General features: G+C 41.9%; 1 protein-coding gene across 1 annotated transcript; it reads right to left on the reverse strand.

Annotated features, from left to right (window-relative positions):
• Positions 1–502: 502 nt before the first annotated feature.
• LOC143933565 (phospholipase A2 inhibitor gamma subunit B-like) lies at positions 503–27,978 on the reverse strand. Its single transcript, XM_077456507.1, has 5 exons — positions 27,820–27,978; positions 18,133–18,252; positions 13,494–13,640; positions 9,929–10,066; positions 503–5,966 (listed from the first exon to the last, which is right to left on the reverse strand). The coding sequence occupies exons 1-5, from the start codon at positions 27,872–27,874 to the stop codon at positions 5,779–5,781; spliced, it is 648 nt and encodes a 215-aa protein (XP_077312633.1). The 5' UTR covers positions 27,875–27,978; the 3' UTR covers positions 503–5,778.
• Positions 27,979–27,983: the final 5 nt, after the last annotated feature.

Consider the following 27,983-nt stretch of genomic DNA (forward strand, 5'->3'; position numbering starts at 1 on the left):
GATAGATAGATAAATAGATAGATAGATAGATAGATAGATAGATAGATAGATAGATAGATAGATAGATATTGGACTATGCCATCCATTGGACTATGCCATCTAGTGGTAAACTGTTGAAAAACGATAGATAGATAGATAGATAGATAGATAGATAGATAGATAGATAGATAGATAGATAGATATTGGACTATGCCATCCATTGGACTATGCCATCTAGTGGTAAACTGTTGAAAAACGATAGATAGATAGATAGATAGATAGATAGATAGATAGATAGATAGATAGATAGATAGATAGATATTGGACTATGCCATCCATTGGACTATGCCATCTAGTGGTAAACTGTTGAAAAACGATAGATAGATAGATAGATAGATAGATAGATAGATAGATAGATAGATAGATAGATAAACCCGGAGGTGTTCTACATTTTAGTATACACATGCAAAACCACAAAATAAGATTTAAAGTGGCACACAAACAACACCATGGAAGTTTCAGGTAAAAAAAAAAAGCATTTGATTTATTTATTTCTAAGTTGTACACAATTGGAAATAAGATTCAAACAAATCCAAGTTATCTCTATTACAGAAAAAAATTTCACAAATAAAGGGGACCTGTCAAAGCACAAGTATAGAAGTCACATTCCTTTCAAAACAAGTCAACAATGGAAGATAGATTCCTTATGATATTAAAGGCTCCCATTTCTCGGTAAAGTAGGCCATGCAGTGCAATGCAAGAGATCCACTTGTAATGTTCAGGTACCATTCCCCTGTAAAAATTTGCTGACCTTTAATATTTCCAGAATGTATTTGTAAGGTAAAAAGTTAGACTTTATATAACCTTGACCCATCTTTTGCATTGCTGAGCATGAGGTTGTGGATGGGTGGTAGGCCTGTTTCTTCTCGTTCCTGGAAATTAGAACACTATGGGGTTTATTTACAAAAACTGGAGAAAAGTAAAGTCCGGTGAAGTCTGAATTGAAACCAATCAGCTTCCAATTTTTTTTTGCCAAAGCTTAATTGAACAAGCTGAATTTAGAAGAAGCTGATTGGCTACCATTGTTGGCTACTCTCCAGTCTTAGCAAATCAATCCCAATGTTGGTGGTCACACGATACCGTCTAGTGCCTACAGCTACAAGAAGCCCAGTGACTGACGATGAGCTTCTTCTTCTAAGCCCCTTGTACACACGGTTGGAGATTTCGACAACCAAATCCGTTGGATTTAGTTCGTCGGATTTTGTCCGTCGGATTTTGTCCGAAACTGTTGCATACACACGGTCGGACTAAGTTGTCAAAAAATCAGATCATTCAGAACGTGATGACGTCATTTCGTTATGATGGGACTACGTTCAGGTTAGTAGCCAATAGCTTTGATGTAGGAATTTGATCTGAGCATGCGTGGCACTTGATCCGATCAAAATTCTCTACACATGATCGGAGTATGTCCGATCGAACCAGTTGGTCGGGAAATATTTCCAACAAGTTGGAAAATTGGGTCCGACGGATATTCCGACGGAATCAGTCCGATGCATACCACACACAGTCGAATTATCCGACAACACGGTCCGATAGGACACATTCCGACGGATTCTTCCGACCGTGTGTACAAGGGCTAAGCCAACCTCCACAGTCCATAGGTTGGTTTTTCATTGGTTCCCTCTACAAATACTGCAGAGATCTCATGTCCCATAAACCCAGGCATAGCTTATGAGTGAAATCTTCTGCACTTCTTGATCGGAGTGAACACCGGGCTTCCCAGCCGTCACTGCATGATCAGTCTCCCTACAGTGTCAAACAACCCGTAGACTATCTCCTCCATCCAGGCACAAAATAAAGGAAGTCCTGTATATATTTACCAACAGTCCTGGTTCTTGGGACACAGTTAACCCCATCCACAGTTCACCTCCCAGTTATCACCCAAACCCCACTACTAGCTAAGTGGATACTGCCCACCCGCAGACCTGTGTACACTGTAATGAATGCCTTACTGAGTTACTCCACATGCACTGTACCTCAATTAAAGACGACACTGTGGTTCCGGGACATTGCCCGGGACACACCATCATTAAGACTAAAGTCCAAAATGTATAAACATCCTGGCAAATATGGGGCAGTAGGCATCTATGCCAATAGGTTCAGACATATAGAACTTTGACTCCAAAAGATGGTAAAAATAAAAAGGATTAAATAAATTAAACCTTTTCTTATCTTCTCCAACTAGTTGGCACCACAGTCCATTTAAGGTAGTGGAGAACATCATTTTTTTTTTTTGTGGCGGTCCAGTGCTTAATTCGTCCCAACTAGGTGGCACCACAGTCCATTCAAGGTAGTGGAGAACATATATATTTTTTTTTTAGTAGTAGTCCAATGCTTAATTTGTCCCATCATAGGTAAATTTGTCTTCCTAACTCTTCCATGCATAAGGGTTGTTCCTTTTTCAAAGGTACTCATGAGGCTGCATGCTTTATAACACATTTTCATAGAGGATCTCCAGCTGCACACTCCAGCCTATGACTCCTTCCTCCTGACAGAGACTCCCAATGGAGAGCCTTCTAGCCTGACCTTTGTGTCCTTCAATAACCCAATACCATGGTCAATGACAGAGGGGCAAGTTTGGTTACACAGTAAGGTTGAATAAAGACACCAGTCCATCCAGTTCAACCTGAGAGAGTGTCTACAATTGTCCCTATCCCTGTACATTACACACATCGGGCCCTACCCTCAAGGAGCCCACAATCCAAGGTCCCCATTCTTATACTAGGGCCAATTTTGGACAGAAGCCAATTAACCTACCAGCATGTCTTTGGAATGTTTCCTGGATCACAAAGGGTGGAACTAACCCTTAAAGTGGTTGTAAACCCTCACATATACCCAGTGAAGTGACTGGTCTCAGCTGATACACAGATATGAACAAAGCCTCCTACAGAAGTTTTACCTGTTTATCTGCAGTCTTGTCTTCTCTACCTCCGTTCAAAGTGCTGAACTATAAAGCTCATCTGAGAGTTCAGAAAAAAAGAGGGCGGAGAGCTGAAGTTACACTATGCAGAACTCAGTGACGGAGAGCTCTGAGACATGATTGGAAGGAAGGAACACAACCTCCTCCACACAGCACACAGGAACAAAGCTGAGGCTGTCAATCAGCTGGAGATCCCTCCCTTGTCACCATTTTTCTATTGGTGTCAGGAAAACTTGTCAGAAGTGATTCATGCTGATAGCAGAGGAGCGAAGCAGCAGACAAAAGTGATACTAATGCCCCGTACACACGAGCGGACTTTTCGACATCCAAACTCCGACGGACTGAGTCCGGCGGACTATCCGCTCGTGTGTGGGCTGCAACGGACTTTAGCTTCGCAAAAGTCTGACGGACTTTAGAAATGAAGCATGCTTCAAATTTTCCCGACGGAACTCCGCCGGACCCGGTCCCCTTCGAAAAATTCGCTCGTGTGTGTGCTACCCCGACGGACTAAAACCGACGCTAGGGCAGCTATTGGCTACTGTCTATGAACTTCCTACGTCGAATCCAGTCGTACGTCATCACGTTCGACTCCGTCGGAGTTTGGTGTGATGGTGTGTGGTCAAGTCCGTTCGGTCGAAAAGTCCGCCAGAACTCCGGCGGAACTCCGCTAGAACTCCGTCGGAAGTCTGTCAGACTTAATCCCTCTCGTGTGTACGGGGCATTAGTACTCTTAAATGAGACAAGCAAACACTATGGAGATGGATATGCTTTGTTCATATTTCATGTCTGAGGTTTACAACCACTTTAAGGGACAGAACACCAGAGAAGGTCACTATCCTTCCGATGATATTCCTGGGGAACAAAGAATATGACAAATATTGTGATAAGACACTGCAATCCATTGCAAGAGCATTTTCCCCATAAATTTGGGATACTCAGCATTCTCTAGAATCTCGCTGGAAGCAGCACGTCGTCCCTCCTGCTTAGATAATGTGGGCAGAAGATAGGGTAAGGTAAGTATAAAACCTTTTTGCTTACAGGAACATTTTAAAAATACTATAGCAGGCAAATTTTACAGGGAGAAGAGGCCTGGACCTTTTGAATGGACCTGGCAATTTATTGCAAGGCCTGCTTTAAATACCCTGGACCAGCGTAATAAAACATCTCTTAAACCAAAATTACTATTGTCAGATGTGGAGCTCCAGCTAAAACCAGTAAAGAGTGCTAAAAATGATATCAAATTTTTCTATTTTTACTAAATGCATGGGAATCAGTGAAGAAGGTAAAATAGGGGGTGGTTTTGGTGGTTTGTAAGTGCACAATGGGCTTTAAATTGGCTCCTGTGGGTTACATTATCAACTATTCCAGAAATGTGAACAATGGCCCCTTTTTTCTAAACCTCATTCTTTTATTTTTTTATCATAAAAAAAAGAGAAAAAAAAAAAAATCAAAAAATCAAAAAGGAGCAGTACACAAATAACAATGGCATAATACAAAAAAAAAGGAAAAAAGAAACAAGAAAAAAAAATTGACCATAAATACACCCCCAATTTTTTTTTTCTAAAGAAAAAATTATCAGATCAAGGTTTTTTTGTTAAGCAGATTTGAAGATTTTAAATTGAAAATTTTCCAGCAATTTTGTGCTAAAAATTAATTTTGCCAAAGTCACTCTTGTTCATTCCTATTACGCAGCAGGTGTAACTATCGTTTAAAGCGGAGTTCCACTCATAAAACAAATTTTACATTATTCAGCTGCATTAAATCTAAATAACAACCTTTGGAAAAAATATATTTTTTTTTTACTCACCTTTTCAGGTCTGTTGCTAGGGGATCCCTCATAATCTGCCTCTTCTTCCTCGCGGCGCCTGACGTCATTTCCCCCTCGGCGCCCGTGCTCGCTAGTGCTCCTGGGAGATGTCTGTCATCATTTCCCTCTTGTATCAATTGCTCCTTCCTTTTTAGATTGTAAGCTCTAACGAGCAGGGCCCTCTTATTCCTCTTGTGCCAAATTGTAATGTAAATGTAATGTCTGCCCTCATGTTGTAAAGCGCTGAGCAAACTGTTGGCGCTATATAAAACCTGTATAATAATAATAATAATAATAATAATTTCCCAGGAGTCGCTGGGCAGCACCGAGGGCTTCGTTGCCATCAGAATGGGGGCACTTCCGGCGCCGCCGCCCGTCGTGATGGCAATGTTAGAAGTGTACGGCGCGGCACCGTACATATGGCGCATGCGCGAGAACGGGGCTGTGCATGCTGGTCGCTCAGCTGCACCAGAGCCCGGAAGATGGTGCTTGTGGGCTTCACATGGCCCACAAGCAAGATGGAAAGTGCCAAGAAGAAGGAATAAAACATATCATGCTCAATTAAATCGGCAATGGAGCAGAGATTAAAAAAAAAAAAAAAACGTGAGTGCTAGAAATAAGTCTTTAAAAATAAAGATATTAATCCAAAAAAAAAAAAAATAATGTTTTTTCACAGTTGGAACTCCGCTTTAACATTTTACCTGCCTTTCATGAATCACTTTCAAATTTTCCTCAATGTCTTGGAGGAACAAGTGGACAAAGCTGTGTTTTTAGAATTCTCTTGATAGCACAGGAAGTTATCTGGCAGGATCAACCAGTATTTTTTTTTTTTTTTTTTTTCGCATATTGAACACTTATAACAAAATACTTTTAATAGTATTACTAACAGACCAAAGGCAACAAATAAAAGTCCATTGTTGGGGTTACACACACTTTAGGTTCTAAATGATTATTTTTTTTTCTTTTTTCACCACTCTACATATACATCATTTTCTTAGCTCTATAGGTGGGTCTATCCTATGACTTTGACAAGGAACATGGGAGCAAAAATCAGCAAAAACAGGCTATACTGAAGACTCCCGCTCCCGCTGGGACAACTGAACTTCATCTCTTGCACTGTGCCTCCGGTTTTAAAGTCCATCGTCTTCATACACAATCCCGGTGTGCCGCAACCGCTCAGAGAAGTGTCAGCAGCCGGCTCTGTGGATTAAAATATATATATATAAAAAAAACATTACTATGAAATAGAGCTGCACGATTCTGGGCAAAACGAGAATCACAATTTTTTTTTTGCTTAGAATAAAAAGATCACCATTCTCGCAACGTAAAAATTTTCACATTATACAAAAAAAAAAAAAAATTGGGCTAACTTTGCTAGTTAGTTTTTTTTATTTTTTTTTATTTTATTAAAGTAATTTTTTTCCCAAAAAAATTGCATTTGAAAGACCTCTGCGTAAATACAGTTTGACATAAAATATTGCAACAACCACCATTTTATTCTCTAGGGTCTCTACTAAAAAATATATATATAATGTTTGGGGATTCTAAGTAATTTTCTAGCAAAAAAAAAAAAAAGATTTTTAACTTGAAACCAACAAATGTCATAAAAATGTTTAGTGTTTAAGTGGTTAAACTTTCCTCATTTACACACAAAGTCTATTCCTTTGACAAATTGTTACAATGTTTATACTTAAAGTGGTGTTGCCACCAAAAAATGAAAAGCTGCTTAAAATTCGTAAAAAAAATAAAATAAAATAATTGGCAAAAAAAAAAATTTTTTTACTCTAAATACCGGTTGCTAGGGGGTCCCTCGTAGTCTGCCTTCTTCATTGCCCGGGCTGGTGACATCACTTCCCCTCGCGCCCCACATTCACCTGGGACCTGTCACGTGTCCCAGGTGACTGTACGGCGTATCACGGCGCCCCCTGCGCCGCTCGCGCATGCACAGTGGGTGCCCTGCTGTGAAGCCACAGCCGGGTGCCCACAGTATGCATGGTGGCGCCGCGAGCGGAGCGGGGAACGAGGGGGGGGTCTTCGTTCCCCCCGCATCGCTGGACCCTGGGGCAGGTAAGTGTCCGATTATTAAAAGCCAGCAGCTGCAGTATTTGTAGCTGCTGACTCTTAATTTTTTTTTTTTTAGGGGGTACCCCACTTTAAGTTCCACTGCTATAGAATGTTGTGATTCTTGGCAGACTGCCCATTTTCTTTTTCTTCCTTCCTTTTGAGGGCTGTGGCTTCAGAAGAGCAGAGAGAATTCTTTGCATATAAAGAATCGTGAAACACTTTTGTCAAGATCGCAAGGGGGGGAAAAAAAATTGCGATAACGATTCTTGACCATTAATCGTGCAGCTCGACTATGAAACATCACCAGTCCCTAAAATTTATGTTGAACACATATAACAAAATAGTTTTAATAGTATGACTAACAGACCAAAGGCAACAAATAAAAGTCCATTGTTGGGGGTTACCCACACTTTACGATCTAAATGATTTTTTTTTCTTTTTTCACAACTCATTCTTTGCATATAAAGAATTGTGAAACACTTTTTGTCGCAAAAAAAAAAAAAAATCAATATAAAGATTCTTGACGATTAATCGTGCAGCTCTACTATAAAACATTACCAGTCACTAAAATGTATAAAAAATTTTATTTGTAACATATACATAACTTCAATTTGATAAGTTTTTGATATTTTCAAGCCTGTAGCTTTCAGTCGAGAAATATCCGCCTTTAAAGCGGAGGTCCACCCTAAAGTGGACCTTCCGCTCATTGGAATCCTCCCCCCCTCCGGCGCCACAATTGGCACCTTTCAGGGGGGAGGGGGGTGCAGGTACCTGTACAGTACAGGTATCTGCACCCACTTCCGGGATAGCTCTCTGCGGAAAGGGGCGTAGATCTATGATCAAAGTCCCCCGCTGCCTGCTGGGAAACACACAGATCCCAGAGGCAGCGGGTCCATCCTTATTGCGCAGGGCGACTCACGCATGCGCAGTAGGGAACCGGGAAATGAAGCCGAAAGGCTCCACTTCCTGATTCCCATACCCAAGATGGCGGCGGCAGCACCCGAGAGACGATCGAGAGATCGGCTTCGGATGCCGACATCGCGGGCGCGCTGGGCGGGTAAGTGTCCATATTTTAAAAGTCAGCAGCTGCTGTATTTGTAGCTGTTGGCTTTTTTAAAAAAAAAACGGCGGAATTCCCGGCGGACTCCCGCTTTAAGGCCTTTGTTTAGGCATTTAAAGGAGAATTCCATTTTGATTAAAAACATACAAGAGGATTATCCAAACCCCACCTCTAATTAAGTGGGAAGAAAAGGGAACAGAGGGCGCACCAGTCTAGCGAATTACCTTTTGCCACACTTTAATATTGTAAAAGGTTTAAAAATATACTCACAAACGAGTGATAAAATCAAGCAAATTGTATAAAGTCCACCATTTTTCCCATCCAGCGAGATCTGCTGGCCAGTAACAGATGTGGGATGTAGAGTCCAAAGAAATGTGATGCTTTTCAAAACGCGTCAGTACAATATTAAAGTGTCACAAAGGTAATGCGCTAGGCTGGTGCGCCCTCTGTTCCCTTTTCTTTCTAGAGTTTCTTCTGAGTTTTCCCTGACCTGTCGCAAGTGGCAGCACAGCTAACGCGGTGGCTTGATTAGTGAAGACCCACATTTTCAATCAACCGCACAGTGATCTAATGAGCGCAGGAGTATGCGTTTTTCTTTTATGCTGACTTCTAATTAATTGGGGGCTGCCCACTCATGGCCCCGTGAACACCATAATGAATGCTTTATTAAGTTACTGCACATGTGCAGTACCTCAAATAAGGGTGACACTTTGATCCCGCAACATTGCCTGGTGCACAACATCATCTGGACTAAGGAACCCTATGATTAAGCCCTGGTTGGCGGGTAGAAACATGTCAGGGGGTGTGGCCCAGGGAGCCACATTGACTGCAGATTTTACATCTATACATCCACACTAGGATCGGCTCTTACACTGGCATCCCTACTATCCTGAGTGCCAATGGGTTTCTACACCTCAGCCTGGAGTGGCACCACCAAGTACTAAAGCCAGGGGCGGACTGACAACTCATGGGGCCCCCAGGCATTCAGAGATTATGGGGCCACACAGTATACAATCACACACTGGTTCAGGGATGTGTTGGAGAAGCTGTAGCTGCAGCTTTAGTTGTGTGGTGTTACATTCTTTTTTTTTTTTTTAGATCAGGAGCGCGGTAATTTTTTATTTCTTTTTTGTTGCCCATCCTGGGACATTGCCCAGGACACATAATCAAGAAGCTCCAAGATGCAGGATTGTCCCAGAATATCTGGGACAGTTGGCATCTGTGCCAGTAGAGGTCAGATATATATAGAACTTTGATTTTACCCCAAAAGATGGTAATAAACAAAAGATTTAAGAAATGAAAACATTTCTTATCTTCTCCATCTGGGTGGAGCCACAATCCATCCAAGGCGGTGGAGAACATCATTCTGGAGATCCTTGGTGCGCCAGTGACATACTTTTTGCTAAGAGACAAATCTGGAACAGTTGCCATCTATACCAGTAGAGGTCAGGTAAATCGAATTTTTATTTTATCTCAAAAGGCGAGGGGGGAAGTGTCGAGGAGCTCCACAGACCAGGAAGTGGCAGATTACGAGGACTGCATAGCAACAGGGAGTTTAGGGTAAGTATATAAAAAAAAAATCCTCTAAATGTTTGTTTATAGGTTTAAAGGATTTTTTTTTTTTTTTTAGGATGGAACTCAGCTTTAATAAACAAAAGATTTCAGAAATAAAAATAATTCCTTTTTCCTCCGTCTAGGTGGCGCCACAATCCATTCAAGGTGATGGAGAACAAAGGCAGTTCAGTGCTTAAATAGCCCTATCATAAGTACATTTTTTCTTTCAAACTCTCACATCCAGTATGGGAGAGTTTGTAAGGCAGCTTTAATATAAGAGGCCGATACCAAGTACAATTCAAGTACTTACTGCACATTGCTTGCATTAAAAAAAAAAAAAAAATTAAGAAATTTAGTGATGCATTAAGTAGTGATTTAGAGCCGTATTAATGCGTGCCTTTTATATCGGCCTGAAGTTCAGCTTTAAATTTTCTTTGTTTAGTCCCAATCATAATAAAGAAAGAAAATGTGTACAAAGCCATACTTGTTGTAATAGTTAATGAGACGCATTTCTTCTCATCCCCAGTGCAGTCTCTGCGGGTGCTGGAAGTACACGGTGTGTCCCCAGAACCTCGACATTCCATACAGGAGACCCCATTCTTCTCGGTTTTAGTCTGTGGCACTAGGAATGGAGAAGAGATAAAGGTCAGTATACATTTTTTTAGTGTAATCTAAGCACAGTTAGACAGTATAACCAGACAGATAAGGGTGAGGTGAGCTAAGGAGCCAAAAAGCCCCCAGCTGCTGTAATTGCACCCGAAGCTTCAGGCGAGACCTCCCACCTCTGCCCATGTCCGAGGGAAAGGTCACATTCTGGGGATTCCTTCCCTTCATCAATGCATTCTTAGGGGTGGGACACGTTACGGGGATCCCTCCTCTTCATCAGTGTACTGCTAGGGACCGGACACGTTACGGGGATCCCTCCCCTTCATCGGTGTACTGCTAGGGACAAGATACGTTACGGGGATCCCTCCCCTACATCGGTGTACTGCTAGGGACAGGACACATTACGGGGATCCCTCCCCTTCATCAGTGTACTGATAGGGACAGGATACATTACGGGGATCCCTCCCCTTCATCGGTATACTGCTAGGGACAGGACACGTTACGGGGATCCCTCCCCTTCATCGGTGTACTGATATGGACAGGATACGTTACGGGGATCCCTCCTTCATCAGTGTACTGCTAGGGACAGGACACGTTACGGGATCCCTCCCCTTCATCGGTGTACTGCTAGGGACAGGACACGTTATGGGGATCCCTCCCCTTCATCAGTGTACTGATAGGGACAGGACACATCATGGGGATTCCTCTCCTTCATCAGTGTACTCTTATTGACAGAACATGTTTTGGGGATTCCTCCTCTTCACCAGTGTACTCCTAGGGGCAGGACACCTTATGGGTATTTCTCCCCTTCTTTGGTGTACTCTTAGGAACAGGACTTATTCTGGGGATTCCTCCCCTTCACCTGTGTACTCCTGGGAGTGGGACACATTGCAGAGATTTCTCCCCTTCATCAGTCTGCGTATAGGGGCAGGACAGATTTTGGGCATTCCTGCCTTCATCAGTATACTCCTAGGGACAAGATGCACTACGGGGATTCCTCCCCTTCATCAGTGTAATTCTAAAGACAGGACACATTCTGGGGATTCCTCCCCATCATCAACGTACTCCAGGAGAGGAAATGTTATGGCGATTCCTCCCTTTCATCAGTCTGCTTCTAGGGGCAGGACACATTACAGGGATCCCCCCCCCTTCATCAGTGTGTTCATAAGAGTGCATAGCTCCCAACTGTTCCTGATTTCGAGGGACTATCCCTGATTTGGAACAATGTCCCTCTGTCCCTCATTCCTCTTCATTTGTCCCTCATTTTGCTCTGATCTATATAGATGTATATAAAATGCACTTTTTATCTATCATAAAGTGTTTTCCAGCGCTAAACCTTTCATCTGATTTCTAAATTGCTGCATTTGTCAATTCCAAAAGCCAATATAAAGGAATAGTAGTGGTATAAAAAGCACTTGTGGGTTTAACCAATCTTGTTTTTTTTTTGTACAATTCTCCTTTAGGCCGGCTTCACACCACAGCGATGCGGGAACGCCGCGAATCCGCGGCGTTTTCCCGCATCGCATTACTCCCGCCGGCAGTTCACACTGCCCTATGCGGATGGCTGGGAGTGTCAATGATATGTTAATGACACCCCCAGACCCGTCCGCAGATCGCAGTGCGATCTGCCGACTCGCACAGGAATCGGATCGCATGGTGTGAACCCCTATGCGATCCAATTCTGTTGCGGACCAAAAAAAGGGTCCCGTGCGAGTTTGCTGCGGGAGCGATGCGAATTCAGCCATACTATCTGTATGGCTGAACTCGCATCGCTACGGAGATCGGATGTGATTTGCACTGCAGTGCGGTGCGAATCACATCCGGATCTCCCCCCGCAGCAGTGTGAACCCAGCCTTAAGTGGGCGTGACAAGGGGTGTGTCCTATGCCTGCATACTTTTGCTGATAGGTGTCCCTCATTCCCATCTCAAAAAGTTGGGAGGTATGAGAGTGAGACACATTACAATCATTCCTCCCCTTCTACAGTCTGCTCCCAGGGGGAGGACATGTTATGGGCATTCCTCCTGTTCATCAGTGTACTCCTAGGGACGGGATGCGTTCTGGGCATTCCTCCCCTTCACTGATGTACTTCTAGAGACAAGACACATTCCGGGGAATCTTCTTCTTCTACAATGAACTTGTAGGGGTGGGACACATTATGGAGATTCCTCTCCTTTACCAATTTGCACTGCAGTCTAGACTGTTGCTTTGAATGTTTCCATCTATGGAAGCTGATGTTTTTCTATAACTAGCCACTGGTCGCGGGAATTCATTTTGGAATGGTATATACCAGATAAGCTCTGCATTCTTTTATCTATGTGAGTAGAGATGGCCGAATGACCCTGAATGGCGAACCCTATTGAAGTCTAATGCCGCGTACACACGAGCGGATTGTATGGCGTACTTAGTCCGTCATACAATCCGACGGACAATCCGTCGTAGTTTCCACTGAACGGACTTGACCACACACGGATACACAAACAGTCCGTCGAAAGCTTGCGCGATGACGTGTACGGCACGTACGACGGGACTAGAAATAGGAAGTCCAATACACAGCAAAGCACCCTTCCGCCGTGTAAATCCTTTCTGGGCATGCGCCATTCTTAGTCCGTCGAACTAGCATACTGACGACCGTATTGTCCGCTGAAACCAAAGTACGACGGACAGATTTTGGGAAAAACCAAAATTCTTAGTACTCCGGACTGCACGCTGAAAAAGTCCGCTGAAGCCCACACACGGGCGGATTGTCCGCTGAAATGTGTTTCAACGGACTAAGTACGTCAAACAGTTCGACCGTGTGTACGCGGCATAAGGGAGGCGTACAGGAAAAATCAAAAGTGCCCATTTGAAGGGTTGTTGGGAAGAGACCCTTGTCCCTTGTTGAGGGCATGTGCCCTGGTATGGTTCAGAAGGGCGTGGGGGTGCTCGCTCGTCCCTTCTCCCTTTTCTGAGCTGCCAGGCTTTGTGCTCAGAGAAGGGTCTGGTGTGGAATTTGGGGGAGGCGTTTTTTTATCTATTTGGCATGGGGTTCCCCTTAAAATACATACCCAAGGGTCTGGTATGGACTGGAGGGGGAGACCCCATGCTGGATTTTTTCTTAAATTTTTTTAATAGCCGGGTGTCGGCAATTGCAACCGCAAATCAATATAAATGTGATTTGACTATTTTTTTCTTTAGAAATTTAATTTTAATTTTTGCTGCAGCATGTTCTATACATGCTACAGATGTGCCACTTTACAGGTAGACAAAATTAATTTTCTAAATATATATAAAAAATTGAATTGTATAATTCTTTTTAAAAGTATTTTTTGAAAATTACATAAGCTTAACAAATATATTTTCCACAAAATCATACATTCAGGTCCTACAGGCAATCTCAAATGGTTTCTATGAAAATGCGTATAACTGTTCCGATTAGATTCAACTACAGGGATGTAATACTTACACACAGGCATGGGAGGACTGCAGTCACTGGTAGCGCAACAGGAACTGCTTATTTTTATTACCCCATCAGAATAGGTAAAACTTTCCTTCTGAGAGCACATTGATTTTTCCCCACAAGATTTCTTGTATTGCTTGACTTCCCGCCCATCTGTCAAAAGAGAGAGAAAACAAGATATGTCAAAGGGGCACGTGGCATCTTAGACTTAACTTGATCATAACACATTCACTGAAAGCAGAACTATTGCTGATTGGATTCCCGATAGGGAGATGTTCTCCTACTTCCACGTGGATTTCCTGAGACAGGAAGGGAGAGGAAATCTCCCCGCTTACCCTTTTACTCCACTATAACTCTGTCGCCAAAAGGGCAAATACAAGTTTCCTTTCAAAGAAGAAAGTAGAGGCTCACCTCTCCCACTGCCCATGCTATTGAACACCATTCTAATGAATCGAGACCATAAAGTCTCTTTGGAAACCAGAACTTCTAGGACTGTAGATCGCCTGCTCCCCAAATAGACCATAAAGTCTCTTTTGAAAACCAGAACTTCTATGTCTGTAGATCGCCTGGTCCTCTGTTGCTGCTGTTGGTGGTTCCATCTCGTGACTCCTACATCACCACTCTGCCCTGTAGAGACTTAGTCCTTGTACACACGGTCGGAGATTTCGACAACCAAATCCATCGGATTTTGTCCGTCGGATCTTGTCCGAAACTGTTGCATACACATGGTCGGACAAAGTTGTCGAAAAATCCGATCTTTCAGAACGTGATGACGTAATTTCGTTACGATGGGACTACGTTCAGGCTAGTAGCCAATAGCTTTGATGTAGGAATTTGATCTGAGCATGCGTGGCACTTTGATCAAAATTCTCTACACATGATCGGAGTATGTCCTATCGGACCAGTTTGTCGGAAAATATTTCCAACAAGTTGGAAAATTGGGTCCGACGGATATTCCGACGGAAACAGTCCGATGCATACCACACACAGTCGGATTATCCGACAAACCAGTGCGATAGGACACATTCCGTCGGAATCTCCGACCGTGTGTACAGGGGCTTTGGGGTCTAAAGAACATAGCACAGTGGGGGACCATTTTTTGGCCTATAACCAAGCGATCTTCCAAGTTTTTTCAGCTGTACCACCAAACATTCTAAATTGCAATGAAAATCGACTGAAACATCTGCAGTGCCAGTCAAAGGACCACATCAGGTGTTCCCCACCTTCTGAAGAAGCCGGCCATTTCCTCAGGTCAAACTTTTGGTGACTTTGAAATTGCATTGAAATCCAATTTTTTATTATTGACCTTTAAGAGTACTAATATGACTCAACTGCATCAAAGCAACCTAACCCCCAGTCACTGCTGTACAGAAATAATTGTATCAATTTTGATATTTTGGGTTCTGGATCACTAGCTAGCTGTTCTTGTAATAGTGAACAGTCTTTATTTTTGAAAAGGCAAACAAAAACAGCTTATTTGTCAGCATGAAAAAAAACAAACAATCTCTGGAACAAATCAAACCTCTGGCTCATCGCCAGAATAACATTGTCCCTTAACAGGGTGTCAGGGTTGGGCTCCGCCCTTCCTTCTCTGAGCTGGCCGCTCAGCTGTCGGCTAATTGCCAGCTCCTATCTCTCCACAGTTACTCAGCTGTTGATGATATCCTGCTCCTCAGTCCTGTCTACTTAAGCCGTCCAGTCTAGAGGATCTCTGCCTTTACCTTGGTCAACATCACAGAGATTATCTCCTGTGTTCCTGTTTAAAGACTTAAGCCTTGCTTTGCTGACATCCCTTCTGGCTCCAGATCCTGCTTGCTGTTCCACTACGTTGATCCCTGACTTTTGGCTTGGCTGACTATCCGTTCCGGTTACTCAGCTTTGGCTATATTTTGACTAAGTTTGTTCTTATTTCTTTTATTATTAAACAAGTGTGATTTAACTGTACTTCTGTCTCGGCCTGATTTCATGGTTTCTAACATAGGGTTTAAAGTCCCTACTTCCTCCAGGGGTCCAAAGAAACGGTCACCGCAGCTCAGTAGTATTTCAGTAACCAAACAACACACTCTTGCAGGCAGGATAACCCTTACAGGACCAAGATACCCATAGTCATGGTTGGAGGCTCTTTCCCTCCAGAAATCACGCTGAGCCTTTAAAAAATTTTAAAAAAAACCTGTCAATCAGTATTCCCTCTCTGATGGATCACCCTGGAACCCATCTCCCTGTATGAGTGAGAATCCCTGAGTACTCCAACTGTCTTTTGTCCTCCCCGTTAAAGCAGTATTAAACCCAAATTTCTCCTATCAGTGTACTCCTAGGGACAAGACGCATTTCAGGGGCTCTGCCACCTTATCACTAAACTCCTAGGGGAAGGACACATTACAGGGATCCCTCCCATTCATCAATGCACTCCTAGGGACTGGACATGGTCTGGGCATTCCTCCCCTTTATCAGTGTACTCCTAGGGGAAGGACACATTACAGGGATCCCTCCCCTTCATCATTGCACTCCTAGGGACTGGACATGGTTTGGGCATTCCTCCCTTTTATCAGTGTACTCCTAGGGAAAGGACACATTACGAGGATCCCTCCCCTTCATCATTGCACTCCTAGGGACTGGACATGGTCTGGGCATTCCTCCCCTTTATCAGTGTAATCCTAGGGGAAGGACACATTACAGGGATCCCTCCCCATCATCAATGCACTCCTAGGGACTGGACATGGTCTGGGCATTCCTCCCCTTTATCAGTGTACTCCTAGGGGAAGGAAACATTACAGGGATCCCTCCCCTTCATCATTGCACTCCTAGGGACTGGACATGGTCTGGGCATTCCTCCCCTTTATCAGTGTACTCCTAGGGGAAGGACACATTACAGGGATCCCTTCCCTTCATCAATGCACTCCTAGGGACTGGACATGGTCTGGGCATTCCTCCCCTTTATCAGTGTACTCCTAGGGGAAGGACACATTACAGGGATCCCTCCCCTTCATCAATGCACTCCTAGGGACTGGACATGGTCTGGGCATTCCTCCCCTTTATCAGTGTAATCCTAGGGGAAGGGCACATTACAGGGATCCCGCCCCTTCATCAATGCACTCCTAGGGACTGGACATGGTCTGGGCATTCCTCCCCTTTATCAGTGTACTCCTAGGGAAAGGACACATTACAGGGATCCCTCCCCTTCATCAGTGCACTCCTAGGGACTGGACATGGTTTGGGCATTCCTCCCCTTTATCAGTGTACTCCTAGGGGAAGGACACATTACAGGGATCCCTCCCCTTCATCAATGCACTCCTAGGGACTGGACATGGTCTGGGCATTCCTCCCCTTTATCAGTGTACTCCTAGGGAAAGGACACATTACAGGGATCTCTCCCCTTCATCAGTGCACTCCTAGGGACTGGACATGGTTTGGGCATTCCTCCCCTTTATCAGTGTACTCCTAGGGGAAAGACACATTACAGGGATCCCTCCCCTTCATCAGTGCACTCCTAGGGACTGGACATGGTTTAGGCATTCCTCCCCTTTATCAGTGTACTCCTAGGGAAAGGACACATTACAGGGATCCCTCCCCTTCATCAATGCACTCCTAGGGACTGGACATGGTTTGGGCATTCCTCCCCTTCATCAGTGTACTCCTAGGGGAAGGACACATTACAGGGATCCCCCCCCTTCATCAATGCACTCCTAGGGACTGGACATGGTCTGGGCATTCCTCCCCTTTATCAGTGTACTCCTAGGGGAAGGACACATTACAGGGATCCCTCCCCTTCATCAGTGCACTCCTAGGGACTGGACATGGTTTGGGCATTCCTCCTCTTCATCAGTGTACTCCTAGAGGCAGGCCACATTACAGGGAATCTTCCACCCCCTCCTAGGGTACTCCAAAACCAAAAATCATATACCTGTATTTCAGATTACCAATCATTAGATATGGTGGCTGTATCAACTCACACAATGGGGACACGTATATATTAATTCCACAGCGCTGTCACTTTAAATCGTCTTTTTTCTATTCGAGACTGCTGCTGGTCCTTGTATTAAATGTCTCTACTCTATTCACAGCGCTGTCCTAAAATCTTAACAATCTATCTTTTTAAAAGATAAAAATGCATTCCACTGGCCGAAAATGACGTTACTGGATAGTCCCGTCCAACGTGTTTCGCCAGCCAACCAGGCGTCTTCAGAGGCAGGGAAAGCTTATAAGCTACACTTTTTATATGCATATAGAAGTTGCACTGAAGCACTTTGCATATGCAGCACTATAAGAAGAACTTTTGAAGCACTTTAATATATTTTTTGATGTACAAAGATAATTTCAAATATGGACATTTATTATTTGGGCATTTAACAGCAGTATTGTATAATGGTACACTTTATTTGCTGCATGTATTTTTCTTTGAATGAGTTCAGTGCACATTTTTTTTTTTTTAAATAGATAGATTGATATGATTTTAGGACAGCGCTGTGAATAGAGTAGAGACGTTTAATGAGGACATATACAGTACCTCCCATCCAGGACCCATCCCTAGCTTCCTGTATATAATACATATTCTTGAACCTTGCAATCAAAATCAGATTAAAAGTGGTTGGATAATTGCAGCAACAAATTAATTTTTATTAAAGCAGTTTTTTTTTTTTTCACTTACCTTCATTAGTAGACTTTAAAGTTGCCAGACAGAATTCAGATTCTGGGGGACATGTGATGGAGCTTCCTTTACAAGACTTCTCATCTTCCCCTTCACACTCAATACAGGATAAAGAGAATCCTGTAAAATAAAGGAGATATTACTAATAGCAGAAATAATGTATGACAAAATGAGCAGCTATGACTCTCTACTGAGCTGATAACCAAATACAAAGCTCCTGGCTAAAACCCATTCCCAGCCGCTGCAACCCTCCCCTCACCAAATTTTGCAAAAAAAAAAATCAAACATACATAACTTAAAGTGTTTGTTACCCCAGTGATTCGTATTCCTGATATGTGGCTGTTGTACCATGAACTTGTATGAGAAAGTATTCTGTTCTCTTTGTATTGCTTCATTTGTGTGAAGTTCCTGGAGTTCCGTCTACTTTCCTATTAGAAACTGACCACACTAAGCAGGAGTAAACACCATGGTCAGTTCTCTAGCTGTGCTGGGAACTCAGCCTGCTCTCTTGTCCTGACACGCACCCCGCTGCACACATTCACTGGAGAGTTCAGTGTGCCGTTGCTTCTCCTCCCCCCAGCTCTTACGCAGCTGAGAACAGCTGAGAACAGATATTATGTTATCACTTATATTTATAATTTTTTTTATATCTATACACAAATGTTTTGCCTTTCATTTCAGTTTTAAATGGAATGGGTTGTTTTTCAAGGTGATCGTTTACTATCACTTCAATTCTAGATGTAGGCAGGTGCCTATAATGCCGCGTACACACGACCGGACTTTTCGACGGACAATTCCGACGGACTTTGATACGAATGGACCTGGCCACACACGATCACTCCAAAAGTCCGACGGATTCGAACGTGATGACGTAGAATAAGGAAGTTCATAGCCAGTAGCCAATAGCTGCCCTACGTTGGTTTTAGTCTGTCGGACTAGCACACAGACGACCGGATTTTTCGACCGGACCCGAGTCCGTCGGAAAGATTTGAAGCAAGTTTTATTTCTAGGTCCGCCGGACTTTTGGGAAGAAAAAAGTCAGCGGGAGACCACACACGATCAAGTTGTCTGACGGATTCCAGTCCGCCAGACCAAGTCCGTCGAAAAGTCCGGTCGTGTGTACGTGGCATAAGGGCTCACTTCTCTTCTGTGCTATGCCCTTGTTTCCCCTGGCTGAGCTCATTTCCTCTGTTAGCTGAGCCAGCGAGGTGGCAATTGCTACAAATGTAATGTGTGGTGGATCTGAGGAATTGATTGGATAGATTTTCACACCAATTTTCCAAAGATTCACAAAAAAAGGGGCTCACTGTAATGCCCTGGGGGAGCTGCTGGAAAACACTGCCTTCAAGATATAGGCTGTTATCTTGCTGGATCATAGGGGGGGTGGGGGCCCAGTCGGGGTTCCCTGAGGGGCTGGGGGGGTGGAGGCCCAGTCGGGGTTCCCTGAGGGGCTGGGAACCTAAGGACTCTGTGGACTCTTAACTGCCAGCTGTGGACTTATTGCCTTTATGGCTTACTGGCTTTGTGGATTACTGCCAATCATGGACTCTGTCCCTATAAACTCAGGTATGATTACCTTATGGTCACTAGAACACCTCTATACAGGAATGTGTGTGATGCCACATACACATGAGCGGAGTTTCCGTCGGAAATATCTTGGATGGTTTTTCCCACGGAATTCCACTCAAGCTTGCCTTGCATATACACGGTCACACAAAAGTTCGCTGAACTTTCGACCGCCAAGAACGCGGTGACGTACAACACTACAACAAGCCGAGAAAATTAAGTTAAATGCTTCTGAGCACGCGTCGAATTGTTTCCGAGCATGCGTAGGAATTTTGCGCGTCGGAATTGCTACAGACGATCGGAATTTCCGATCTGAACTTTTTCCGACCGGAAAATTGAGAACCTGCTCTCAATCTTTTGCTGGCGGGAATTCGGGCAGCAAAAGTCAGATGGAGCCTACACGCGGTCGTATTTTCCGACCAAAAGCTCTCATCGGTCTTTTGCTGGCCGAATTTACGATCGTGTGTACGCACCATGAGAAGCTGTTTTACAAAAACTGTTCTTCCATTTTTGCCTTTCTTCAGTAAAGTTACCATTAACTTCAAGTTGCCTGGCCTGAAATCTCCAAAAAGGTCTGCCTGCACAGCGTATCAAAAGAACATGGCTTGCAACACAACAAGGGGACTGAGCTAGAGGAAGATGCATACATGGGTCTAACACATAGAGTACTGTCCAGAAGACGTTAATGTGTTGTTGCTAAGGACTACTATTTCGGGTCACATGCAAGACAGTCAATCAGCGAGGAGTAGACCTGTGCACTACAACCAAAAAATTAGTTTTTTTTCATTTAATTCGAGTTTTGTTTTTTTCGTTCTCTACTTCACATCATTTGTAGCTTCGAATACATTCATATTAGTTCCATTCCATTCGTTTAGATGCAGCATTCGCTACTTTGGATAATTCGTAACTTCGGATCCCCAAGTATTTGATCCCCAAGCGAAACCATGGCTTAGTACTTGGTGGAGAAACCCTTGTGGGCAAGCACAGAGACAAGATGTATCTTGTAGTTGTTGACCCGGTTTGCAAACATTTCAGGAGGCTTGTACCTCTAGCTTGACAGCATCCCCTGAAGAAGCCCGATATATGGGTGAAACGTGTTGGGAATTCTATCCTTCTATGCTGTATCCATAAAATCTTGTTGATTTGTACTTGCCAATTGCTGTGTTTTTAATAAACTTAATTTTTTTTCTAAAATATAAAAAGGTCTTATATAATTTAGTTGTTACTATTTTCGAATTCATTTGCACCTTAAAAATCCCATTTACCTCCCTCTCTACATAATCTATCAAGAGATGTGGTGCTATTACTAAGTTGATTTGTCTGTGCTAAAAAAAAAATCCTTTTTTCTGTATTTAAATTGACTTTTTTTTGTATCGGCAGTGAAAATGTAATAGTCGTGGTTACTCCAGACTGGGGGAGGGGGTGTCTGCATGTCCCCGTACAGCGTAATCTCAGCTCTGTATCCATCTTAGTTTATACTGTATACCGAGGCATTGCTTTTTCCACTCTCGATCATTTTTGGCAGTGCTCCGGACAGTTTTCTCCTTGCTCGGTCCCCCATGCAAGTGTTACTAATTTAGTCTCATTCCTAGCGGGAGGACGAATATTCATGCTAAGCCAGGGAGTTTTCTAACAGGGAAGAGGACGCTGAAGTATCGTACACTGTTACTGTATAATTGAGAATTGACTCGTTCGCAAGTCAGACTTTCCGTACGGGGGAGGGGAGGTCGGATTCTCTGCCCCGCCAAGAGTGAAATGCTGAGCAAACTAAACTATGTTCTTTTATTCAAATAAGGAATGGAAAGTCTCTGACTCACAAACCACCGGATATAACAACATTATGAAGAATTCTGTTCATTTTTTTTATTTCAAGAAGAAGTTACCAGATTGTAACTAACATCGAAGAAGAATTCTGGCTGTACTATACCAGCTTTGACCAATTTAACTGTATACAGTATATATACCGTACCTGGCCGATGCCCCCCTTGGAAGCTGAAAATCACTGCAGTAGACACCGCTACTACACAGCTACTACAGTGATCTCTGCTTGCTTCTGTAGATCGCCTGGTCCCCAAATAGACCATAAAGTCTCTTTTGAAACCAGACTGTAGATCGCCTGATCCTCTGTTGCTGCTGTTGGTGGTTCCATCTCGTGACCCCCCTACGTCGCCACTCTGTCCTGTAGAGACTTAGGGGGTCTACAGAACATAGCACAGTGGGGGACCAATTTTGTAGGCTTTATTTATATCTCCATTAGCTTATAAGCAAGCGATCTGCCGAGTTTTATTTCAGCTGTACCACCAAACATTCAAAATTGCAATTTCAGGAGGCTTGCACAGTGCATTACTTTGCCCAGGGGCCAATGATGCTATTAAGATGTCCCTACCTAGCAGCATCCACCTAAAATCTTATACTCAACTGTCCACATTCCTGTGAGATCCACATGGTAAAGCCCATGAGGAGCCACCTCTGTAAACTCTTTCAGCTGGTCTCATTCTTCTTCTATGCATGTGCAGAATATCCAACTATTTTCTATGGAAAAGCCTTTGATCATGCTACTTAAAAATTGAAGAAAACGTGACAAAATTGAAGAAACGTGGACTGGTAAGGTATGAGGCTTTGTGGAAGGGGTTTGCTGGAGGGTGTGAGGAAGCTGACTTAAAGCAGGGGGTGTCAATTAATGAAGTATAGGGGGCCTCAGCTGTGGCCCTGAAAGCATAAAAAGGCTGAACATAATATTTAGTATGTGTAATTTTCTAGGAGACTATTAGAGACAGCAGACTTATTAGAGAAGATGGTCAAAGACAGCAGACATCTTAGAGGAGATGGTCAGAGACTGCAGACATATTAGGGGAGACGGTCAAAGACTGCAGACATCTTAGAGGAGATGGTCAAAGACTGCAGACATCTTAAAGGAGATGGTCAGAGAGCGTAGACATCTTATAGGAGACAGTCAAAGACTGAAGACATCTTAGAGGAGATGGTCAAAGACTGCAGACATCTTAGAGGAGATGGTCAGAGAGCGTAGAAATCTTAGAGGAGATGGTCAAAGACTGAAGGCATCTTAGAGGAGATGGACAGAGACTGAAAACATCTTAGAGGAGAAGGTCAGAGACTGCAGACATCTAAGGCCGCGTACACGCGCGCGGACTGTTCGCCCAACCTTGTTCATCAAACAGTTTGACAAACAGTCCGCTCAAAATTAGCATGAACGGACTTGACCACACACGATGAACAAACAGTCCGCTGAAACCGTGCGCGATGACGTGAACGGCACGTACGACGGGACTAGAAAACGACGTCCAATACACTGCAATGCAACCTTCGCCGTGTAAATCCTTTCTGAGTATGCGCGGAACTTAGTTTGACGAACAAGCCTACACACGAGGGGACTGTCCGCTCAAACCAAGTTTCAGCGGACAGTTTTACGGAAATTCCGAAAAACTTTGTTCGTCAGACTGTCCGCTGAAACTGTCCGCTGAAACTGTCCGCTGAAGCCCACACACGAGCGGACTGTCCGCTGAAACACTGTTCAGCGGACAAAGTTGGGCGAACAGTCCGCCCGTGTGTACGTGGCCTTAGAGGAGATGGTCAAAGACTGAAGACATCTTAGAGGAGATGGTCAAAGACTGCAGACTTATTAGAGGAGATGGTCAAAGACTGCAGACATCTTAAAGGAGATGGTCAGAGAGCGTAGACATCTTAGAGGAGATGGTCAGAGACTGCAGACATCTTAGAGGAGATGGTCAAAGACTGCAGACATCTTAGAGGAGATGGTCAGAGACTGCAGGCATCTTAGAGGAGATGGTCAGAGACTGCAAACATCTTAGAGGAGATGGTCAGAGACTGCAGACATCTTAGAGGAGATGGTCAAAGACTGCAGACATCTTAGAGGAGATGGTCAGAGACTGCAGGCATCTTAGAGGAGATGGTCAAAGACCACAGACATCTTAAAAGGAGATGGTCAGAGAGTGTAGACATCTTAGAGGAGATGGTCAAAGACTGCAGACATCTTAATGGAGATGGTCAGACAGCGTAGACATCTTAGAGGAGATGGTCAAAGACTGCAGACATTCTGTATTAGAGGAGATGGTGATCAGAGACTGTAGACATACAGTATTAGCTTTGATAAATTCTTCATACCCGAAACGCATCAGCGTATAGCCTGTACCCGTGTACCCATGTAACCAATAAAGTACTTTTATTTAAGAGCATCTGAGTTAGTTGAAAAAAGACACAAAAAGTCCATCCAGTTCAACCACAAAAAAAATAAAATAATATCATACAATCCCATATACCCAATAATATACCCACAGTTGATCCAGAGGAAGGCAAAAAACCCCAGCAGAGTATGATCCAATTTGCTAAAGCAGGGGAAAAAATTCCTTCCTGATCCCCCGAGAGGCAGTCGGATTTTCCCCGGATTAACTTTACCTATAAATGTTAGTACCCCGTTATATTATGTACACTTAGGAAATAATTCTTAAAGCAATCTACTGAGCTGGCCAGAACCCCCTCTGCAGGGAGTTGCCAGCCTTCCTGATTTAAGAATCGTATTAGAGGAGATGGTGGTCAGAGACTGCAGACATATTAGAGGAGATGGGGGTCAGAGACTGCAGACATATTAGAGGAGATGGTGGTCAGAGACTGCAGACATATTAGAGGAGATGGTGGTCAGAGACTGCAGACATATTAGAGGAGATGGTGGTCAGAGACTGCAGACATATTAGAGGAGATGGTGGTCAGAGACTGCAGACATATTAGAGGAGATGGTGGTCAGAGACTGCAGACATATTAGAGGAGATGGGGGTCAGAGACTGCAGACATATTAGAGGAGATGGTGGTCAGAGACTGCAGAGGATGGTAAGACTCAGTTACAGTGTTGTTGGAGGAGGGAAACAGAAGACAGTCAGGGACTGGGGACTAATTATGTGAAATTGCTAGAAATTACCCCCCTGGCCCCCCGCAAACCCTTCCACTACTGTGGTTTGCAAAGGGCCACACAATAAGTATCAAAGGACCGCATGTGGCAAAACATTCACAAGGACAGGCTTGGCCCCGCCCTCATTCCCCCCTCACTGGCCGTGATTGACATCCCGCTGCTGTCTCTGAGCCAATGAGGAGGGAGAGAGCCGGGACAGCACCCCTGCATATCACTGGATCGGGCTCGGGTAAGTATTAGAAGGGGCTGCAGGGGGGGCTATGTACTGAAGGATTTTTACCTTCATATAGACAAAAAAAACTTCAGACTTTACAACTACTATAAACTACCTAAGTACAAAAATAACACACCCTCATTTTAGAATCTGAAAACATTAGGTTTTGGGGTGTGTCCCTGTAATATAAACTAACATTTTTGTTTGAAATATTGTTCTTTTTTACAGAAAAAAGTTTTTACAGTGCAAAAAAATAAATAAAAATGTAATACAACAGCAAACACAAAAAAAGGTTAGAAAAATTAAAATACAAAGAACACTAAGGGGTCTAATTTTTTAATTATTTTTATTAAAAAGGGGGGGGGGGGGTCTATTTTTAAATGTTTTCACACTAGGTTCACACAACTTTCACCCACAATTCACATATTCACTTAAATTTAATTTAAAAAAATGTGTGAACTATTTATAACTAGACCCACAAATAAATTGTATGAAACTGCCCCAAATACAAAAAAATACACCCTTGTTTTACAATCTGAAAACAATAGGCTTTGGGGTGTGTCCCTTTGATAGAAAAAAATATTTTAACTTGAAAGATTACTCTCCATTTCACAAAAAGAAAAAGAAACAAAAGGTTAAAAAAGTGAAATAACAAATATAGTGCAACGGCACACAGAAGGATAAAAATACAGAACACTAAGGGGTCTATTTTTCAAGATCCACACACCTTTCACCCAGGATTCACATATTTTTTTATATTAAATTGAATAAAAAAAATGTAAAACATTTATAAATAAACCCCTAAATTAAAAAAAATTGCAAATAGAGTAATTAAAAAAAAAAAAAGCAAACTAATACAAAAAAAAGAATAACCTGTCTTTTTTTTTTTTCTTCAAGTAAATTTAACCTAAGCCATTTAAAGACTTGTGAAACATTTATAAATAAACTCCTAATTAAAAAAAATAGACTGCCCAAAATGCCCAAAAAATAAAAAATAAATCGCTAAATTTGAAAAAATATATAAATTGTCTATTTTTTTTTCTTTAAGTAAATTTAACTTAAACAGTTTAAAGACTTGTGAAACATTTATAAATAAACCCCTAAATAAAAAAATTAGAATGCCCCAAATGCAAAAAAAAAAAAAAATGCAAACTAATAAAAAAAAAGAATAACATCTTTTTTTTTTTTTTCTTCAAGTAAATTTAACTTAAGCAGTTTAAAGACTTGTGAAACATTTATAAATAAACCCCTAAATAAAAAAAATAGACTGCCCCAAATGCAAAAAAATAAAATAAAACGCAAACTAATAAAAATAAAAGAATAACCTGTCTTTTTTTTTTTCTTCAAGTAAATTTAACCTAAGTAGTTTAAAGACTTGTGAAACATTTATAAATAAACCCCTAAATATAAAAAAAATAGACTGCCCCAAATGCAAAAAAATAAATAAAAAAAAATTGCTAAATTTGAAAAAATATGTAAATTGTCGTTTTTTTTTTTCTTCAAGTAAATTTAACTTAAGCAGTTTAAAGACTTGTGAAACATTTCTAAATAAACCCCTAAATAAAAAAAATAGACTGCCCCAAATGCAAAAAAACGCAAACTAATAAAAAAAAAGAATGTCTTTTTTTTTTTTTCTTCAAGTAAATTTAACCTAAGTAGTTTAAAGACTTGTGAAACATTTATAAATAAACTCCTAATTAAAAAAAATAGACTGCCCCAAATGCAAAAAAATAAAATAAAACGCAAACTAATAAAAATAAAAGAATAACCTGTCTTTTTTTTTTTCTTCAAGTAAATTTAACCTAAGTAGTTTAAAGACTTGTGAAACATTTATAAATAAACCCCTAAATATAAAAAAAATAGACTGCCCCAAATGCAAAAAAATAAATAAAAAAAAATTGCTAAATTTGAAAAAATATGTAAATTGTCGTTTTTTTTTTTCTTCAAGTAAATTTAACTTAAGCAGTTTAAAGACTTGTGAAACATTTCTAAATAAACCCCTAAATAAAAAAAATAGACTGCCCCAAATGCAAAAAAACGCAAACTAATAAAAAAAAAGAATGTCTTTTTTTTTTTTTCTTCAAGTAAATTTAACCTAAGTAGTTTAAAGACTTGTGAAACATTTATAAATAAACTCCTAATTAAAAAAAATAGACTGCCCCAAATGCAAAAAAAATATTAAAAAAATTGCTTAATTTGAAAAAATATATAAATTGTTTTTTTTTTTGTTTTCTTCAAGTAAATTTAACTTAAGCAGTTTAAAGACTTGTGAAACATTTAGAAATAAACCCCTAAATAAAAAAAAAAATAGACTGCCCCAAATGCAAAAAAACGCTAACTAATAAAAAAAAAAGAATGTCTTTTATTTTATTTTTTTCTTCAAGTAAATTTAACCTAAGTAGTTTAAAGACTTGTGAAACATTTATAAATAAACCCCTGAATAAAAAAAATAGACTGCCCCAAATGCAAGAAAAAAAAAAGAACGCAAACTAATAAAAATAAAAGAATAACCTGTCTTTTTTTTTTTTTTTTTTCTTCAAGTAAATTTAACCTAAGTAGTTTAAAGACTTGTGAAACATTTATAAATAAACCCCTAAATAAAAAAAATAGAATGCCCCAAATGCAAAAAAATAAATAAAAAAAATTGCTTAATTTGAAAAAATATATAAATTGTCATTTTTTTTTCTTCAAATAAATTTAACTTAAGGAGCTCAAGAAAAGAAACAGAGTGTCAGCCTTGGCAAAATTGAGCCCAAATTGCTTGGCTCATCCCTACAAATGAATGGCAGAATAAAAGAGTATCGGGAATCAGAGAATACAATGCGTGGGTTAAAGATCTTCGCAAGATGCCTTTTGTGTTCGTTCATCTTTCAAAATACAGAGCTGCTTAGCTGGAAAGCTTGGCAGAGCAACAGGTCGTCACAAACTCCCGAGACATAAAATAAGTTACAGTGAAGTTTCTTACCGGTGACCACCAAAGTGGAGAGGATGCAGGAGAATAGAAGAAAGGAGCTCCCCATGATTGCAGAAGAGGATGAAGAGAAGATGCTGGACTCGTTGACTGTCCTTTAATTAACTTCAGGGCGTTGGCTTCTCGGAGTGATGCAGCCTGGGAGGGAGTGCTCAAGA

Source organism: Lithobates pipiens, unplaced genomic scaffold, assembly GCF_037356315.1.
Source record: "Lithobates pipiens isolate NorthernLeopardFrog02 unplaced genomic scaffold, aLitPip1_a1.2 Scaffold_27, whole genome shotgun sequence".
Lineage (NCBI taxonomy): Eukaryota > Metazoa > Chordata > Amphibia > Anura > Ranidae > Lithobates > Lithobates pipiens.

Excerpts from the sequence above, each read along its gene's own strand:
- LOC143933565 (XM_077456507.1), bottom strand. The coding sequence starts at position 27,874 with ATGGGGAGCTCCTTTCTTCTATTCTCCTGCATCCTCTCCACTTTGGTG. Across the intron at positions 18,253-27,819 it reads CTCCACTTTGGTGGTCACCG|GATTCTCTTTATCCTGTATT; the intron begins GTAAGAAACTTC and ends TTTATTTTACAG. Across the intron at positions 5,967-9,928 it reads CTCATTAACTATTACAACAA|AGCCGGCTGCTGACACTTCT; the intron begins GTATGGCTTTGT and ends TTTAATCCACAG.